Source organism: Aspergillus vadensis (genome assembly GCF_003184925.1).
Source record: "Aspergillus vadensis CBS 113365 unplaced genomic scaffold BO88scaffold_19, whole genome shotgun sequence".
NCBI classification, from domain to species: domain Eukaryota; kingdom Fungi; phylum Ascomycota; class Eurotiomycetes; order Eurotiales; family Aspergillaceae; genus Aspergillus; species Aspergillus vadensis.
The window spans coordinates 667,730-684,890 of NW_020292057.1; the positions used below are offsets into that span (position 1 = coordinate 667,730).

Consider the following 17,161-nt stretch of genomic DNA (forward strand, 5'->3'; position numbering starts at 1 on the left):
GGCTAGAAAATCCCCTTCGGCATACCATCCATCTTCCACACTCGGGCGTCTTTCATCACAAAGTCGACCTCCCTCAAAGCCCCTGGATCTTCCACTGGGTTTCCACACAAAGCAATGATATCCGCCTGCGCTCCCTCCTCAAACCATCCAAACCGTCTCCCGCACAAATCACCTCCGCAAGCCTCCCACCCACCAATCGTACAAGCCTCTAGGACATCACCCACCGGGACACCCGCCTGGATCATGAGCTCCAGCTCTCGAACATTCTCACCATGAGGGTACGTCCCTGTATCCCCACCACAAGCCAGCCTTACGCCCATTTTATGCGCCCGCTTGACCCCACTCAGGATCTGATCGAACCGCTTCGAGTGCAACCTCTCCGCTATAGCCAGCGTAGGTACCAGAATCACGCCCTTCTCCACCATGTGCTCAAACAACTCGTCCGTAGTGAAATACGCATGCTCAATGGTGGATACACCCGCCTCGATCGCAGCCATGGCACCCTCGAGCGTCGCACAGTGCGCAGAAACCGGACAGCGGGCCAACTTTGCCTCTGCAACAATCGTCTGCATTTCCTCTTTTGAGAACACCATATAATCTGGATTCGGTTCTTTTGGGGGATGCAAGACCCCGGCAATATACGGGTGTTGTTGCGCAGGGGGATATCGCATGATTCTCCTGCGGTAGTCGGCGAAGAACTTGATGATGTCTGCGCCGGCAGCTATGCGGCGACGAACGGCCTGGCGACATGCTTCAACACCGTCTACGGCGTCAGCACTGGAGGGGAGGCAGTGGCCCCCGGCGCTGTTTTCTGTCCGGCATTCAAATGATCCGGTGCTGGCGAGAACTTTGGTGGCTACGAATAACCGGGGGCCGGGAGTAAGGCCTCGAGCGATGGCATCGCGGATGTTGGCATCGAAGTCTTGCATTCCTTCGGAGCCCAGGTCTCTGAAAGGGGTGAGTTAATTTGTCCTCTTCATATTTAGTGGGATGAAGGTTACATGCATACCGGTAGGTTGTGTACCCGGCTAGCAATGCCGTGCGACAGTGATTGACTGCTCGGACCATGCGCTCGCCTATGCTTTCATCGCGCTTCTGCTGAAGTGCTCCTGCCTCACTTACTTGGTCAAAACCACTTGCGATTGAGTAATAATGCGTGGAATGAACCTACTCATATGAATGAAGGAAGATATGAGTGTGTGCGTCTACCAGTCCGGGCAACACGTACTTTCCCCGTAGGTCTATATCGCCGGGCGGTAAAAGTTCCGGGAATAGTGTGGTCGACTCGCGTTCGAAGACACGCACGATGAGTCCACTGACAGGATCAACCGTAACAGACACATTGGGACGGAATAACTTGAGCTTCGGGTCGAACAATGACGACGTATGAATCGTGAAGTGAGACATAACGAAGTCTACCTTCCCATGGATCGAGCTCGACAACGGGAAGCTTCATCGTTTGATGTTGGAGGCTCCTGAGCGCATGTTGTTGAATGAGGGGTCATGGCAACGAGGGGCATAGACTGTCGCAGCAACGCGCAGGCAGCATGAAGGCAATCGTTAAACGCCGAGCTTACGTGGTGCCTCATACACCCCTGCAGCGGTGTTTGTTTATCGGCTATCATCCGGAGTCTGGATGACCCCGCTCAAGAGATAGGGTTCCTCGGTGATAAGATAGTCTGAAGTGGGGGTAGTCCCTAGACACAGCCAGAGGATCGGCTTAGCCCGTCTATTTCCTCGCTCTTGCGGCGGTTCACCGAAAGGACTTCATCTGCCGGAGCTCCAATGCGTGTGAAGACTCATCTGAGATCATTAAGAGAAATTATTTGGAAATATGCATTGACACAACAAGAAACTATTCCCTATATCCTACAATAACATGGCAACCACAAACAAACACGTCGTCTTTGATGTAGTAGGTAAATAAAATCCCAACAAAATTATCACTTTATTCCTCGATGATTTTAACATTCATCCCAGGAACATGCGTCTCCTACGACGCCTTCTTCTCAGCAATCGACTCCCGTCTCGGCCCCAAGCTGCGAACTTATAACATCAATCCCCGTCTATTCGGCTATGCGTGGATGGAAGCCGGTGAAAAGGAATACACCTATCTAAGTCTCTCAGCCCACTACGTCAAATTCTTCGATGTATTCCGTTCCATCTTCTACAGGACACTCTGGCAAGCTGGGATCCCAAACCCACGTGAATTCGCCACCGATGAAGACCGCGAATATCTACTTGCATCGTATCGCGGCTTGAAGATCCGTCCGGGGCTAGCAGAGTGCTTTGAGAAGCTTAGAAATGCCGGGTTCACGGTTTGGGCTCTGACCTCAGGCGATACGTCCCGGGTGGCTGGGTATCTTGCTGAAGGTGGAGTGAAGTTCCCAGAGGAGAACTTTGTGTCGTGTGATACTATCGGAGTAGGTAAGCCGGCACCGGAGTCATATCGATATTTGTTGGAGAAGTTTGAGGGGGAGGGGTCGGTGGCTTGGTTTGCGGCGGCGCATATGTGGGATGCGGCTGCGGCGAAGCGGTGCGGGTGAGTGCTCCTTTTCGGGGGTTCAATGAGGAGATCAACTGACTTGGATGCTGTAGGTTCAAAGGGGCATGGGTGTCTTCATGGGAGATGGAGAAATGTTCGGATATTTTTGGCGAGATGGACGTTGAGGCGGATAGTTTGCCCACGATGGCGGAGGGGATTATTACAGCTACTGCTGCGATGGAGACCGAGGAAAGAAATTAATCAGCCTAACCTTTTATATATAAGTGATATGGACGAAGAAATCACTCATCCTTTGCTCTTATATCTCACGAACGCATAGTCTTCGCAGTTATACCCTAGATCACATCTTGATTTGCCCCATACCCTACTCACAACCTGCTCGAGAAATGCTCCTTCTCCGAACCCTCCAAAATCTCATTCTTCGTACTCTCCAATCTCTCCTTCGTGACCCGAAACACCAATGGTACATCTGTATCCTCAAACGCAACACCCTCCCTCACCATGCGCGCAACCGCTTTCGCGCAAAGCAGAATCAACGGCATACCATGTCCCGAGAATCCCGCCAGAACAGTTTGATTCGGCTTCCCAGGCACCTCACCCACATATGGCATGAAGTCAGAACTATACCCCATAACTAGACGCAGTCAGCAAAGTCATTCCACAGAGGTAAACAAGGTTAAAGAGGATATACATACTCCCCGTCCACACACGATCCGTGTACGCCTCACTCCCCTCCCAGCCAACAAAGTGTCTCTGCATTAACCCATCAAAGTACGTCTTGGCAGGCTCAATCAACTTTCCATCATCTACAACATCATACCAGTGCTTCTTATCCGTCCAGAACTTTGTCTTGGCCCCACCAACAATGATACTCCCGTCTGGTCTCGGAATGAGATAATCGTACATGGACGGCCCATACCGGATACTATATGTTTGGGGTAGGAACGGCGCTACCTTCCCTTCTGGTACGACGATACGGCTGCATATCCCGCGCACCGGGACAATGTGGTTTTTGAATTGCGGGGCCAAATGAGATGTGTATGCGTTCGTCGCAAGAAGGATTTTCTTCGCTTTTATATTCCCCCTTTCTGTGTGTACTACCCAGCGACCATCGGGTAGAGGGTTCTCATCGATAGAAATAACAGGAGTCATGGTTTGGAAATTTGCGCCTCGGTTAACGACACCTTGGAGGAGATGCATTACCATCTTATAGGGCCAGATGTGGCCTGCTGTGAAGGTGAAGCAGTTGAGGGCGCCTTTGACGCCGGATACCTGTATAAAGTAACTAATCAGTATTGAGTGTAGGGCGAAAGGTGAGTGAGTGAGGGGGTATAAACGCACTCGCTCAGCATCCTTGCGCGGTGTAAATTGTACATCTCTAAGATCAGCAACACCTGACTTGACCAGCTCTGCATACGCGGTCTCGATCTCTTTTGCTAGCTTTTCATCCAGGGTTGCATCGCACGCGCGGGTGAGGACGAAATCGCAGTCGATGTTCTCAGTCTCGACTAGCTCCTTTACGGCGTGTACTTGAGAGGCTTCGAATTTTGCTACCTCTACTGCGGCCTTTACACCGTACTTCTTGATATGCTTGGGGAGGTTAAGGTAGACGTCTGGTTTGAGGTGTCCGCCTGGTTGAGTGGTCAGTGAGCGATGGGATGTAGCAGGGGCAGGGTATGAGTTTACCATTGCGACCCGTAGCTCCAGAGCATGCTTCTCGTGCTTCAAGGATTACCACAGAGGGTGGCGAGGGGTTATCCTTGTAGAGGAAATGTGCTAGGGCTGCTCCTGCGAAGCCGGCTCCAATTATGAGGATGTCGCATTCAGTAGGGAGGTCCGGGGTACTGCGGTGGCGGTCGAGAGGATGGGGATGGGTGCGCCAGAAGGGGGTGGTGGAATTGGGGACGGGGGCGGGCATGTTTGTTTGTCAGTGTGCGGATGATTGACCGAGAACGCACGTTGTCTTGTGCGGGGTTGAAGGGTCATGCTTTGGGGCCGTGTTGTATATACGACAGTAGGGGTAGATGAGAGCGGACAGTTGGCCGATCTCTACTCCACTTTCGGCTTATCGCGGTGGGGAAGCTTGCTCGCTCGGGCTTCACCGATTATCTCTGGCAATCAAGGTCATTATCGCTGAGGTATGAAAGGGGAAAGCTTAAAGATAGTTTATAGTAGGAATGTAATAGGGAAGGCCATCTCGGCCTTGAGAAATGCATACCAAAGTGTACAACCGTCTCATTCTGAACTAGGGTATTGAGTGACTGTTATTGGATAGCTAAGGGATACGTTGGGGCAGATTGATTTCCTTATCAGATAGCAATTGCTGTTTATCTGATATCAGCACTTGAGGGGTTGCGTCTTATGAAGTCCGCACCTAGATATAGGGGCGATTCTGAAGATTTTGTACACTTTGATGATTCTCACACGACAGAGACATACATGCTCTGAACATGGACGTATTAGACATGGACCGAAAATCGACTGACAAGAATGACGACCCCGTCATCAAGGCTACCAATGTGGAGGTAGGGGACATTTTAGTGTCTGGTACGCTACTTCCTTCGCTACAGCTGGACGCTGTTGACATTATACAGACAATACTGAGCAACAATATAAGAAATTGACCCGGAAGATCGACTACTATCTCTTGCCAATGATGTATGTGCTTAGCCCTGCCTGAGAAAGGCTTGTCTAACGGTTCAGGTTCTTCTTCTACGGAATACAGCAGGTAGACAAGACCTCAACTAGTATTCAAGCGGTAAGTATTTTATTTTTCAATTGGATGCGCTTGCTGACAGGTCCAGATATTTGGAATGGAGGATGACCTGAATCTACACGACCAACAATATCAATGGCTGACCACTATGTATGTAAGAATGCCTAACACACAGAACATACTAAACGTGTCTGCAGCTTCTATCTTACATACCTTATCGGGGAGTTCCCCTCTGTCTATCTGTTACAAAGATTCAATGTTGGCTTGGTCTTATCCATCTATATTACATGCTGGGGTGAGTCATGCAGGCAATCCGTGACCGCACTTGGCCAACGTAATTATATTGTCCAGGAATATGCCTCATCTGTATCAGCGCCGTACAAAATTGGTCACAGTTGATGGCCCTCCGTGCCCTCCAAGGCTTCTTCGAAAGCAATATATCTCCTGGCTTCCTCCACATTACAGGCGTCTGGTACCGCACCGAGGAACATGCCAACCGCTCCCTCTTTTGGCAGTCATCAGAGGGCTTCTTCTGTATTGTCTGTAATCTTATTTTATACGCCATTGCTAGACATGTTGAAGCCCACGGCGGTATCGCGGCCTGGAGATGCATTTCACTTTTCTTAGGTTCGCTTACCCTCGCCGGTGCAGTAGCCGCCTTCTTCTTGCTCGGTTGCCCACACGAGGTGCGCTGGCTAAGTGAGGATGAGAAACGCATGTCGTAGGTTTTGGCCCATCTCCATCGCCACCGGAATACTTACCATGACAGGACCGCCCGCACGCTGGACAACCAAGTTGGTCAGGATACGACGGGTAAAGAGTGGTCCTGGCCACAAGTTATCGAAGCCTTCAAAGATCCACAACTCTACTTTTCCTTCGCCAATTCTTTCCTTGGCAATATTCCCAACGGGCAAGTCAACACGCAGCTCCCCCATGGCGCGGTCTATCAGTTAATTCTTGGTTGAACACAGAGGCATTACAACCTTTAGCTCCCTCATGTACGAGACCTTTGGCTTTAGTGACTGGGAATCCATGCTTTACGGTTGTCCCAGATATGGTATAGCCCGTTTCACCCCATTTTGAACTTAAACTAATTATATATCTCTCGCCAGCTGCCTACGTAGTTAGCTTCCTCATCGTTGGATTATACACTCGCAAAGTCAAAAACCAGCGCATGTGGGTCATGGTTGCCTGCTGCATTCTTCCTTTCATCGCCCTCCTAGTCATGTCCCTACTCCCTAACACGCCCCAATACAAGTGGGTTAAATGGGGAATGTTCATGATGACAGTTGTCTTTTCTATGGCTATCTTCCTGGGTTGGAGTCTCAGTATGTTCACCTACTCACCTCTTGCCATTCATAGCTATATGTTACTAATGAATCACATCCGCTAGTTCCCTCCAATGTCGCAGGCAAAACGAAACGATCCGTCGTGTCGGCCATGACGTTGATCGCCTATTGCGCTGGAAACATGGCTGGTGCGCAGGTGTTCAAGACCAAAGATGCGCCCCGATATGTCTCGGGAACAATCGCGTGCTCGGTGTGTTTCGCTCTCGAGGTGATTGTTATTTTAGTCTGGAGAGGCTGGTATATGTGGGAGAACCGACGCAGGGATCGCATTGTACAGAGCATGGGGATCTCTAAAGAGGCGCAGGAACGGCGGGGTAGAGAGTTGGGGGCGCAGGATGTTACGGATATGAACAATGTTTATTTCCGGTATACCATGTGAGCGAGGGATATTGGCTCTAGGTATTCGAATCAGGCTCTCTTTTGCACATTCCTCATTGTCATAAAGAAATATCACTTGATAATGAGGATAAAATCCTATCCCATCTGCCCGAGTAGAGTCTTCAGACGCGCATCACCCGAATATCGTTCCAAAGCGTTTGTCTTCCAATCATCCCAACTCATATCTGCATCTACGTTCAAGGCATTTCGAAGGCCTCGAAAAAGGCCTAGAAACCCATCCCAGTCTGCAAAGTCATATCCACAACAGAACTGGGACCAATGAAGCAGTCTCCCATTCCTGACTATGCCTGCAAGTCCCTTGTTTCCTTTTGCCTCAAGTATATCTGCAAAAGTGGATTCAACCTCGCCAACGGTATTGACTCCTTCGTAAAAGTCAGAAACTGGGAGAAGCATGACGGGCGATTTAAAGGCTTCAGCTTTTGAGTCCGTATGAGCCCATTCCCAATCAACGATTCCCGTGATATTGTAATCACCATCAACGAGAATATGGTCACCTTTGTCATCAGCGTGCCGTAGATAGAATCATCCGTCGTCATAAGTGTGGTGTTCTATGATTCTTGGGATGCAATCAAGGAGAAACTCGTGAACTAGGAATGCATCTATCTCGCGTCCTGCATAGCTTTCCCTTCTCAGGATCAATCTCATTATGAGCTCAATGCTCGATTGGAGGTACATTCTCGGGTCCTTGTATGGCTCGAGGAGAGCCATCTGCGAGTTGACATATTCAGTCAATGATTTCTGGGCAAACGGAGCAATGTGGTCACTTCCTGGTTCATCCATAGATCCCATATTGTTGAACGCAAAACGTTCGAACTCAAGACATACATCTGCTAGCTGGGTCATAACTTTCTTCCTTTGCTCCTGGGACGCGAGGGACCAGCGTAATGACTTTCCCGGGAGTTTTTCCATGAGTATATATCCAACGCCGACGGGAGTCTGGCCTTCCAGCGCGTAGTCGAACACCTTCGGAACAGGTATTTTGCTTTTGCCAAGGAATTGGAGAGTCGCAACCTCGCTGCGCATGATATAGTCACGTAGGTCGGGCGGTGGTGAAGTAGCGTTAAATCTTCGAATACGAGCCAGCCACCGAACTCCATCAGCAAACAGAATTTCTATGTGGTAATTCATGCCGCCCATCACCGATGAACGTGCCGATCTGTCATACACAAGCGGCTGAGCAGGCAATACCATTTCGTAAATAGCTTGCTTTCTCGAGAAGTGCAGATAAGTTCAGAGATTCTAGTAGCCTGGTTATCTCGCCCCTCTCAGCTTCCTGGGCAGCTAGATCGTAGAGTTCCCCGTCCTTGATGTGGATCGTTAGATAAGTTAGGACTTGAGAGAATGATATATTTCTCTCCTCACCTGCCACTTCGGACATCCGTGTTCAACATGTGTGGCACAGAAATGACGGTCGCAAATAACAGTCACCGTCCGATCGTACAGCTGGCTTGTTGCAACCTGCAATGTTGCACTCCCACATGGCTGGGGTTGTTATGTGAAGTTGGTTGAGGGGTTGGGTGCATCAGCAAGGACGTCGCATATTCTTGGCGTTCCAGCCAGTTCATCAAAAAAGCTTTTGGCGGCACTTGTACCTTGGCTGAGTGGAACTACGACTTAGGCAACATAAAGGTTAAGATACTCAGTGGTCGATTGTTGATAGATCAAAAAAACTCTCATACATGACAAAGGCCTGATCTTGCTTATAAGGCAGCTCATCGTCGCTGCGGTGATCACCTGACAAGTCACGCCTGGGGAATCTTGGTGACTAATCTTCATATCCAGACTTGCGCCGATGCCTGAAAAGAACATCCACTGAACACTTGTGGCGTCAATTCGACAATGCTTAGAAAAGATCATCCTTCATGCTACTTCAGCCGCAGTAACTGGGAAGATGATACATACCTTTCCGACCACAGGTTCAGTGCCTAGGCGCCGCAAAGTGCGCCGGGCATGCCGTTTCTGTCGAGAGCATCGAGTGCGGTGCGATGCAGTTGCCCCCTGCCATCAATGCGTGATGAACAAGGTGCACTGTAGCCGTCTAAGGCGCTCTGACAGCCCATCTGGTCGGGCAGATGCTGCTATGGATGCGTCCCCATCCTCACTTCCCGCCACCCCGAGAGCCAGTGTCAACAAGCGAAGACAGAAATCCAGCGGAGGCATGGCATCTTGTCCCGACGACACAGAGACAGCTCCGATCAACTATCGCATGGACTCAACACTTGGCTTCATCGATCGCATAAACACCTTCTGTGCTGGTATATCCCAACTGTCCTCTCGGTGGTCCCATGCGGGCCCCCCTCCTGCTTATTCATCACCTTTTACCCCCCATGATACAGATGGCACAGCTGCGGTTGAGTGCGATTTATCCTCCGGTCAAGTCAATCGTGTTCTAGAGATATTCTGGGCACGGTTACTCCCACAAGTTCCAATTATTCGCCGAGAGGATTTAGAGCGCCCTCCATCCCACGAGGATACTCTGACCGGCTCCCATTCACAACCTCTGCGGGATGCTGTAACCGCCTACACCATGCAGTACATATTCTACTCTGGCCTTAATTCTCGGCTTCTTGGATTGCAATGGAAGCAATTCAATAGGAGCAATCGGTGTTCGAAGAAGATTGGCATGCCTTATTTCCAACGTTGTCTAATAGGCGCGATGCAATATTCAACGTTTGCGAAGCCCTCCCTTCCAATCCTTCAGTGCTACTGTATCATGACCTTGTACTTACTGGACGCCGGACAACACCAGGCAGCGTATAACATGATTGGGCTCGCTGTTCGGATTGCTCGATCATTAGACCTTGACTGTGATTCGCCCCCTCAAGCATCCCGGGAGCAGGCGGAGCTACACTCTCGTATCTGGTGGACCTTAGTCCATCTCGACTTCCGCTGCTCAAGGCACCTTGGAAAGCCTATTAGTGTACAGCTTCCTATATCTAGATCTCCGCCGCCATGTTGGATGTCGAACGATCCGCCCCGTCCGGTACGGTTCCCATATCATAATGAATCGATTCGTCTCACGTGTGCGGCCCTGGCTGTCATTGAGTCAATGGCACACCATGAAAAGACAAGAAAGACACATGACATCGAATTTCAGGCAAACGTTTTGACAGATAATTTGCATCATTTACGTGTATGGAAAGACGAATTACGCCAAAACACGTGGTTCAAGCACCTTCACCTGGATGTCCAAGATGTGCCCGTCTCACGAAAGTATTTCTGTGGTCCGGGAGAGAATGGAGGTGGCGAGGAGTACAATGACTATATGATTAAAGCGCCACTCCAAATTCAAACGGAGGCCCTGCTTGAACTCCAATACCACGATGCCATGATTAGTCTGCATAGAGTTTTTATCCAATTCCCTCGTCAGCCCGCCATGAACCGAGAAAATCCCCTTGCCGGCGCACATGCTGCAACTGCTCTGAAACACGCCTTGGCAACGATCCAAACAGTGTATTCTTGTATGACCGCGCATGATATATTCTACGGATCATGTGAACTTTATCAATATCAGTGGAATGCCGTGCTGACGCTGATGGGTTTCATGTTGGCTTTTCCTTTCTGTCCGCGCTGTCCACAAGCACGAGGCTACGTCGACCTCGCCCTGGAGACATTTGAGTTTGCGGGCTATCAAAATGACGCCGCAGTTCGTGCAGCATGTCTCACTCGTCATCTATGTGAGAAGGTTGACAAATTGACTATGATGTTGAATATTGACCTCCGGCGTGGTGTGTCCGAAAGTACAAACGATGTGCCTCCGCCAACAAAAGATGGTATGACACGACGGCTGAATCAACAGTCTGATTCGGTAAACATGGACATGGATGCTGGCAATACGAATATTGATCAGTCCTTTTGGTCTCTTCCACAGAACCAGACAAGTGATGATTTGTTTTGGCCCTGGGCGGATCTTGTTGATCCTGATATCTGGCCCAGTTATTGCGATGGAGTCAACGAAGCCTTCACGGACTTTTCTCATTCAACGTTGCTCGGGGATTCTGCTGTTCATGCATCCCAGGATTTACAGTAGCAATAAGGTTACTCTAGATACAGGCTTTTCTCACGCCATCATATGTACATTGAACGGGTTGATCCTGAACTTATCCCTGGGCACATTTCTCTGCTGTTTATCGCTGGACAGTCAAACAACCGCACCAGCTAAACCCGAATAACAATCTTTCCAAAGTGCGAGCCACTTTGCAGATATCTGAAAGCATCCCTCGCCTGGCTGAAAGAAAAGACCTTGCAGATGACAGGATGTATGTCATGTTTCTCACCAAAATTGATCAGCTCCTCGAAGCGATCCGTCGGTCCGTTAACAAATCCCTTCAAAGTCAAGCTACGACTCAGAGTGAGCAGATTAACGTTCTTTTGCTCTCCAGAAGCTTGAGTCTTGCCAGAAGTATACCCAATGCAGTTGATCAGGCCACCGTACGCAGCACACGCGAAGCTCTGACCTAATGTCTGCGACCCACCCGTCTCGAGAATTATATCCGCGCCATGTCCTTCCGTAACTTCCATCACTTTTTTAGCCCATTCCGGTACCTGACGATAGTTGATACCAAAGTCTGCTCCGAGGTCCTTCGCCTTGGCTAGTTTCTCATCAGATGATGAAGTAATTATAACTGTACCAGAGAGTCAGCCCAATCATATATCTAGGGACTAAATAACATACCCTTCGCACCAGATGCCTTCGCAATCTGCAACCCAGCAATACTAACACCACCGGTCCCCTGAAGAAGGATATACTCCCCCCGGCCCCCATTCTCGCCCAACGGCCGCGTGCCATTGATCGCCATCCACGCCGTAACACTCGCGATTGGCAGCGTGCATGCCTCCTCATCACTCATGTGCTCGGGTGCCTTGACCAACGCATCCTCCACGAAAACACGATGCGTTCCCAGCACACCATGCTGAGGGAGGCCCAAGCTGGTAGCGAGCGCTCTCTCAGTCAGTTGTCCTGTCTTGTGGTCTGGGACGAATAAGGAAACCACGCGATCGCCGACTTTCCATTTGGTGACATTTTTGCCGACGCTTTGGACAACGCCGCACATGTCTGAGCAGGGGACTATATTTGGCACTTGCTTGATTGCGCGGTGGTGGTTGTATTCGCCGTTGATCACTTGAGTGAGAAGATTAGTTGCTGGGTGCATGACATGGCGAGGGGAAACGACGCCTACCTTCTATGTCGCGGTAGTTCAGCGATATAGCCCGGGCCTGGACGAGGACCTCGCCTGGCCCAGGTGATGGGAGTGGCACGTCTTCTATCTTGAGGCCATCGATGCCGTCGAAGTGGGAGATGTAATGTTGCATGGTGTGGGTGTTGGAGTATACAAGGAGCTAAAACAGAATTTGTTACAAGTTTTACAGAGTCTGATAAGTTGCTCGTACATTTATATGCCTTGAAGTTACTTTGTTAGGTCTTTCGGTTTCAATGTGATGGAAGTAAATGGACTTGAACGCTCCCGTCGTTCCTATTGGCGGGGCAATGAGGAGAGAGATATTCAGGAGCACCATCAACCCCACCAGATAGAAATGATTGCTAATCCAGAATCCATGCTCTGTGGAGACACCAAAACTCTCTCCTTGATTCCGACAGAATTATTGAAGGCGTAACCCACAGGAGGATATGGAGATCTTCTGCGAAGCACTCCGATACTACTATGAGTGGAGCAGGAGAAAATCGATTTGACCAATAGGAACTTCAGGAGCAGTCCGTAAACGGTTAGCGCGTCAGTGACGACACGGAAGTATTTTGTTACTAATCCCATATCCAGACATACATAACCTACTTAACTCCATTCATTATCAGCATTAAAATTAAGACAGTTTAAGAGCGCACGTTAAGAATTTCCTCCTCCTATATACCTCAATCCCCATAACATAGAACACAATGTGCCACAACATCCTCATCACTGGAGCGTCCGGCTACCTAGGAGGCACCGTCCTAGCGCGCTGGAAGAACGCCAACCTCCCACCATACGAGAAACTATACGCATTGGTAAGATCAGAGGATCAAGGAGAACAAGCGCAAAAGCTATATGGTGCAGAGCCCCTTATTCTCAATGTCAGCGATCATGAAACCGTCACCCAGACCATCATCGATAAGAAAATTACCATCGTCTACTACCTCATCGACGCCTACTCCGCAAAGCATCAACCGGCATTCATCAGAGGTTTAGGAGAGGTCAAGAAGAGAACAGGGAAAGATGTACATTTACTACACACAACTGGCTCAAAGCAGTTTAGTCGACATGCGGGTGTCTCTGTCGATCAGGTACTGTTGGATACGAATCCGAGACTTTACCATATCCAGAAGGAGGCGAAGTCCAAGCATCAATTTGCTGCTGAGGTGAGTTGACTATGCATCATCTTTGTTGCTGTAATGGGCCAATGTTACTAAGGAACAATAGTCCGCCAGCACCAATGCCACTATCATCGACACAGCCGAAGCACACGGCGTGTCGAGCTACATCTTCGCTCCGTGTCTTGTATACGGCCAGGGGGAAGGGTTCGGAAACCGGACTTCGATCCAAGATGTTGATATTGTTCGTGCTGCTTTAAAGCTGCGTCGAGTGTATAAGGTTGACACGGACGATCCTGTATGTATCCTCCGTACTATTCACCATTCGCATTTATATCTCCTAATAATGAATATTCAGATCTGGCCTGTGTGCCACATCTCCGATACAGCAGAGTTGTACCTGCACATCCTCCGGAAGATACTGTCAGGAGAAGAAATCAGCCACGGCAAGAATGGTTTCTTCCTTGCTGCTTCGGGCAGTGTTGCGTGGAATAAAATTTACAGTGCGATGGCTAAGGCGCTTGCGAAGCGTGGGTTGGTTGAGGATGAGGTTGTTGTGCAGGCCGATGATGAAGTGTTGGCGAAGATGGGCGAGGCGCTTGGTGTTGCACCGGATGAGGTGCCGGTGCTTATTGGGGGGAGGTAAGTAATGTTATCTTGGATGGGGGTGTTTGAAAGCAGTGCTAACTGTGAGACTAGGTGTATGTTTACGCCTGAGCATGGACAGAAAATTGGGTGGGTGCCACAATATCCGCCTCACCATATACTTGATGTGGCAGACGATGAAGTTGAGTTTATCATGAAGGGGCTGGAGGGTGGTAATAAGCGACCGGATATAAGATAGGGTTGTTTAGTAGTGGATATAATTCCAGTCCCCATCAATGCAGGCAGCGGGTTAAGTATCGTGGATCTGTAATTTTGAATAGTACTGATATTATTCAGGCCATCTAGTCAGAATCCTATTCAGATCGCCTTCTTATTTGCTTTATTTATCCTATATTATCTCTTATATATATCATTCAGCATTTTAATTCTTCGATGTGTGGTTTTCATAAATGGAAAGCAAAGGAACCATAGCGAAAGGAAAACGATCTGCAGTCATCTTTAAGCAAATACCAGTCTTGACCAGAGTTGAAACGGCGATGGATACCACTAAGTCTCTAGGTTTACCACCCCTGTACACTTTACAGCACTAAGCACAGCACTAATTTAGCAGCAACCAAGCCTTGGGGTTACTCATAAAAAGCCGCTGCGCCCTCTTGCAGCCATTGTCCTCTCTTTCCCTTCTTCGCTTTCTTTCCAATTCTCCCCCTTTGATTTATCGGCCTTTGTCCCTCGTATCTTCGCTTCACCATGGAACAATCACCCCTCAATGGCAGCCATGCTCCTCCCACGGCTAGCAAATCCCCGCTGCAAGCCTGCGTGCGTGCAACCCCAAAGCTCATGCACATACACGACTCTAACTCTGCTATGTCTGCAGTGCCTCAATCTAGCCTCAACTTTGGGGCCAGACAAAATCTCGTTCCCGAACACAACTGCATATGAAGCCTCTCAAAATTCATATTTTGCCCAGCAGAACAGTGATCTGCATCCGTCCTGCGTGGTGTCCCCGGACTCAGCCGAAGATGTGTCTAAGATAATCACCAGCTTGGTGACGACCTCGTCGGCTCTGCCTGCACACGAGCAAGCCAAATGCCAATTTGCCATCCGGTCCGGTGGGCACAACTCCTTCGGGGGAGCGTCCAACATCCATCACGGCATCACCATCGACCTGCGCGCTCTCAACACCATCAAGGTCCTGCCTCCGTCCGGAGACAACGGTGATAAAAAGACAGTCTTCGTTGGAGCAGGTGCCACGTGGGGAGATGTTTATACCCACCTCGACCCGCTGGGTCTTTCAGTAGCGGGCGGCCGCGCCGCACAGGTCGGGGTTGGCGGACTGACGCTCGGGGGCGGCATGTCATATTTCTCGCCCCGTTATGGGTGGACGTGCGATAGCATAGTCGGCGTAGAGATAGTCCTGGCCGATGGAACGATTGCGCATTGGGATGAAGAAACTCAACACCCGGAGTGGCTGGCAGCGCTGCGTGGGGCTGGGAACAGTAACTTCGGAATAGTAACAGGCTTTTATCTGCGGGCCTTCCCCCAGGGCCCCATATATGGCGGGTCTATCTATTGCAGTACAGACACCATCGATGCTCAGCTATGCGCATTTGCGGAGCTGGCTGATCCCAAGACAGCGAGCCATTATGATGAGAATGCCTCGTTAATCACCAGTTTTGGATTCGCCGGCGGCAAGGGGGCCGCTGTGGTGAACAGCATTGTGTATACCGGGGAGATGGAGAAACACGAGAAGAACGGAGAAGATAGCCAGCAGCCACCGTCGCCACCAGCTGTGTACAGGGCCTTCTTCGATATTCCGCAGATATTCAGCACTGTGCGTGTAGCCCCGGTACATGAGATATCCCTAGAGCAGGGGTCCTTTTCACAGAATGGAAAACGGTAAGAACTGTTCAAGTTCTCTGTCCCTACGTCCCTTCCCACCCTTCTTCTCGCTCTCCGGTGCTGTTCTCCATTCAACCTGTCAAAGCTAATCCATGACAACCAAAATAGACAGCTAAGCGTAGTGACGACCCACGATGCGACCGTGCCTATGCTGAAAGCGACCTACGTGAGGTGGGATACGAGTCTGGCAGCCGTGCAGGACGTGCCGGGTATCGTCTGGTCGATCTCTCTGGAGCCACTACCTCCTGCTATCTACGCGCGGGCGCCTGCAGGCCATAATGTGATGGGACTGCCGTCCGACCCCGAACAAGCGCTTGTGGTGACTCTACTGAGCGCTACCTGGGATAATGCGGCCGATGACGCCCGCGTGGAGGAAGCCGCCAAGACACTGTTTGCAGGTATTGAGGCGGACGCACATGAGTTGAACGCATATCATCCATTTGTTTATCTCAACTATGCGGCGCAATGGCAAGATCCGATCGCTAGTTATGGGCCTGAGAGCGTCGCGCGGCTGCAGCGCATTAGCCGGGAAGTTGATCCCACCGGAGTCTTTCAGAGGATGGTGCCGGGAGGGTTCAAGATTCCGCAGTGATGTGGATTGTATGTATTTAGTTCACGGATGTTAGGCGGTAGCAATACGATTGTTCCTGCTTTCTACTATCTATTGACCTTGCTCACCGTCCCTCACTCTCTCTCCTGATATTGTCTTTCATCTCTTTTTCATGGTCTTCGCCAACTCAGCAAACCCTTGTCCATTACTCATCAAGCGATCCTAATTAGGGCTCCAGTTAGCAACCAATGAGACCACCAACACGGTGGGGATTCGGGACACCCCGGAGAAGTAGACAAAGAATCGATTGGAACTAGAGAAATCCACCAACAACTCCCTCCTCCGGGACACCACCTCGCCAAACACTTTAGCAGGGTACTGTGCCCAACTAAAGATGGTTTTCCCAATGACTGGGTGCCCGGGGGTCGACAGCAAGACGTCTTTCACTCTAGGTCGACCCCCTTTCTCTTTGTTCATGCTCCCCCAGCCTTGCAGGTAACTAGCGAAGCACTATTTGTTAGAAAAAGTACGAAAAGAGCTCTAGAACCAGTGACGGCAGGATCAAACACCCGGACCAGGCCGGCTTGTGGGCCAGTCGATCCGCAAGGTCCAACCAAACCTTAGGGAAGCTTGTTGAGACCTGGCACAGTGTAGGTGCATATATAGAAGCCAATGAACACAGTTGTCACATTGTGATCGCCGGCACTAATTTCTGACTGAAAGTGAGACAGAAGAGGGGGTGTCTCTAGGTTACTATCCGTTTTCTCCTACACGGATCTGGTATGGATGGGCTGGTTTTATCAGATACGTGTTGCTGGAGGGTAGTAATGGG

The 17,161-nt window shown here is 50.0% G+C and overlaps 9 protein-coding genes across 9 annotated transcripts; 5 read left to right on the forward strand and 4 right to left on the reverse strand.

Moving 5' to 3' along the window:
* Window positions 1-2: 2 nt before the first annotated feature.
* On the reverse strand, window positions 3-1,560 carry BO88DRAFT_467300 (metal-dependent hydrolase family protein; the record flags this gene model as incomplete). Its single annotated transcript, XM_025711510.1, has 3 exons — window positions 1,172-1,560; window positions 1,010-1,117; window positions 3-948 (listed from the first exon to the last, which is right to left on the reverse strand). Exons 1-3 carry the CDS (start codon window positions 1,405-1,407, stop codon window positions 3-5), a joined length of 1,290 nt encoding a protein of 429 aa, XP_025560767.1. The 5' UTR covers window positions 1,408-1,560.
* A 319-nt stretch (window positions 1,561-1,879) lies between these two features.
* BO88DRAFT_467304 (HAD-like protein) lies at window positions 1,880-2,746 on the forward strand (the record flags this gene model as incomplete). The annotated part of the gene is made up of 3 exons (XM_025711511.1): window positions 1,880-1,919; window positions 1,981-2,542; window positions 2,599-2,746. 3 exons carry the CDS (start codon window positions 1,880-1,882, stop codon window positions 2,744-2,746), a joined length of 750 nt encoding a protein of 249 aa, XP_025560768.1.
* Window positions 2,747-2,869: 123 nt separating this feature from the next.
* BO88DRAFT_392673 (NAD(P)/FAD-dependent oxidoreductase) lies at window positions 2,870-4,424 on the reverse strand (the record flags this gene model as incomplete). Its single annotated transcript, XM_025705071.1, has 4 exons — window positions 2,870-3,140; window positions 3,202-3,778; window positions 3,848-4,137; window positions 4,193-4,424. 4 exons carry the CDS (start codon window positions 4,422-4,424, stop codon window positions 2,875-2,877), a joined length of 1,365 nt encoding a protein of 454 aa, XP_025560769.1. The 3' UTR covers window positions 2,870-2,874.
* Window positions 4,425-4,950: 526 nt separating this feature from the next.
* BO88DRAFT_467307 (major facilitator superfamily transporter) lies at window positions 4,951-7,362 on the forward strand. The gene is made up of 10 exons (XM_025711512.1): window positions 4,951-5,053; window positions 5,101-5,164; window positions 5,210-5,264; window positions 5,311-5,372; window positions 5,420-5,517; window positions 5,574-5,943; window positions 5,992-6,171; window positions 6,194-6,279; window positions 6,335-6,550; window positions 6,616-7,362. The coding sequence occupies exons 1-10, from the start codon at window positions 4,957-4,959 to the stop codon at window positions 6,948-6,950; spliced, it is 1,563 nt and encodes a 520-aa protein (XP_025560770.1). The 5' UTR covers window positions 4,951-4,956; the 3' UTR covers window positions 6,951-7,362.
* Window positions 7,363-8,402, reverse strand: BO88DRAFT_90456 (uncharacterized protein). The gene is made up of 2 exons (XM_025713245.1): window positions 8,333-8,402; window positions 7,363-8,273 (listed from the first exon to the last, which is right to left on the reverse strand). Exon 2 carries the CDS (start codon window positions 8,159-8,161, stop codon window positions 7,493-7,495), a length of 669 nt encoding a protein of 222 aa, XP_025560771.1. The 5' UTR covers window positions 8,162-8,273; window positions 8,333-8,402; the 3' UTR covers window positions 7,363-7,492.
* Window positions 8,403-8,796: 394 nt separating this feature from the next.
* On the forward strand, window positions 8,797-11,281 carry BO88DRAFT_406594 (fungal specific transcription factor domain-containing protein). The gene has a single exon (XM_025707191.1). It carries the CDS (start codon window positions 8,985-8,987, stop codon window positions 10,998-11,000), a length of 2,016 nt encoding a protein of 671 aa, XP_025560772.1. The 5' UTR covers window positions 8,797-8,984; the 3' UTR covers window positions 11,001-11,281.
* Window positions 11,065-12,283, reverse strand: BO88DRAFT_467325 (zinc-dependent alcohol dehydrogenase family protein; the record flags this gene model as incomplete). Its single annotated transcript, XM_025711513.1, has 3 exons — window positions 11,065-11,595; window positions 11,646-12,092; window positions 12,151-12,283. The coding sequence occupies 3 exons, from the start codon at window positions 12,281-12,283 to the stop codon at window positions 11,129-11,131; spliced, it is 1,047 nt and encodes a 348-aa protein (XP_025560773.1). The 3' UTR covers window positions 11,065-11,128.
* A 574-nt stretch (window positions 12,284-12,857) lies between these two features.
* BO88DRAFT_467327 (NAD-dependent epimerase/dehydratase family protein) lies at window positions 12,858-14,388 on the forward strand. Its single transcript, XM_025711514.1, has 4 exons — window positions 12,858-13,322; window positions 13,384-13,572; window positions 13,633-13,916; window positions 13,974-14,388. The coding sequence occupies exons 1-4, from the start codon at window positions 12,864-12,866 to the stop codon at window positions 14,116-14,118; spliced, it is 1,077 nt and encodes a 358-aa protein (XP_025560774.1). The 5' UTR covers window positions 12,858-12,863; the 3' UTR covers window positions 14,119-14,388.
* Window positions 14,389-14,585: 197 nt separating this feature from the next.
* On the forward strand, window positions 14,586-16,371 carry BO88DRAFT_467329 (FAD-binding oxidoreductase; the record flags this gene model as incomplete). The annotated part of the gene is made up of 3 exons (XM_025711515.1): window positions 14,586-14,696; window positions 14,755-15,776; window positions 15,888-16,371. Exons 1-3 carry the CDS (start codon window positions 14,628-14,630, stop codon window positions 16,369-16,371), a joined length of 1,575 nt encoding a protein of 524 aa, XP_025560775.1. The 5' UTR covers window positions 14,586-14,627.
* Window positions 16,372-17,161: the final 790 nt, after the last annotated feature.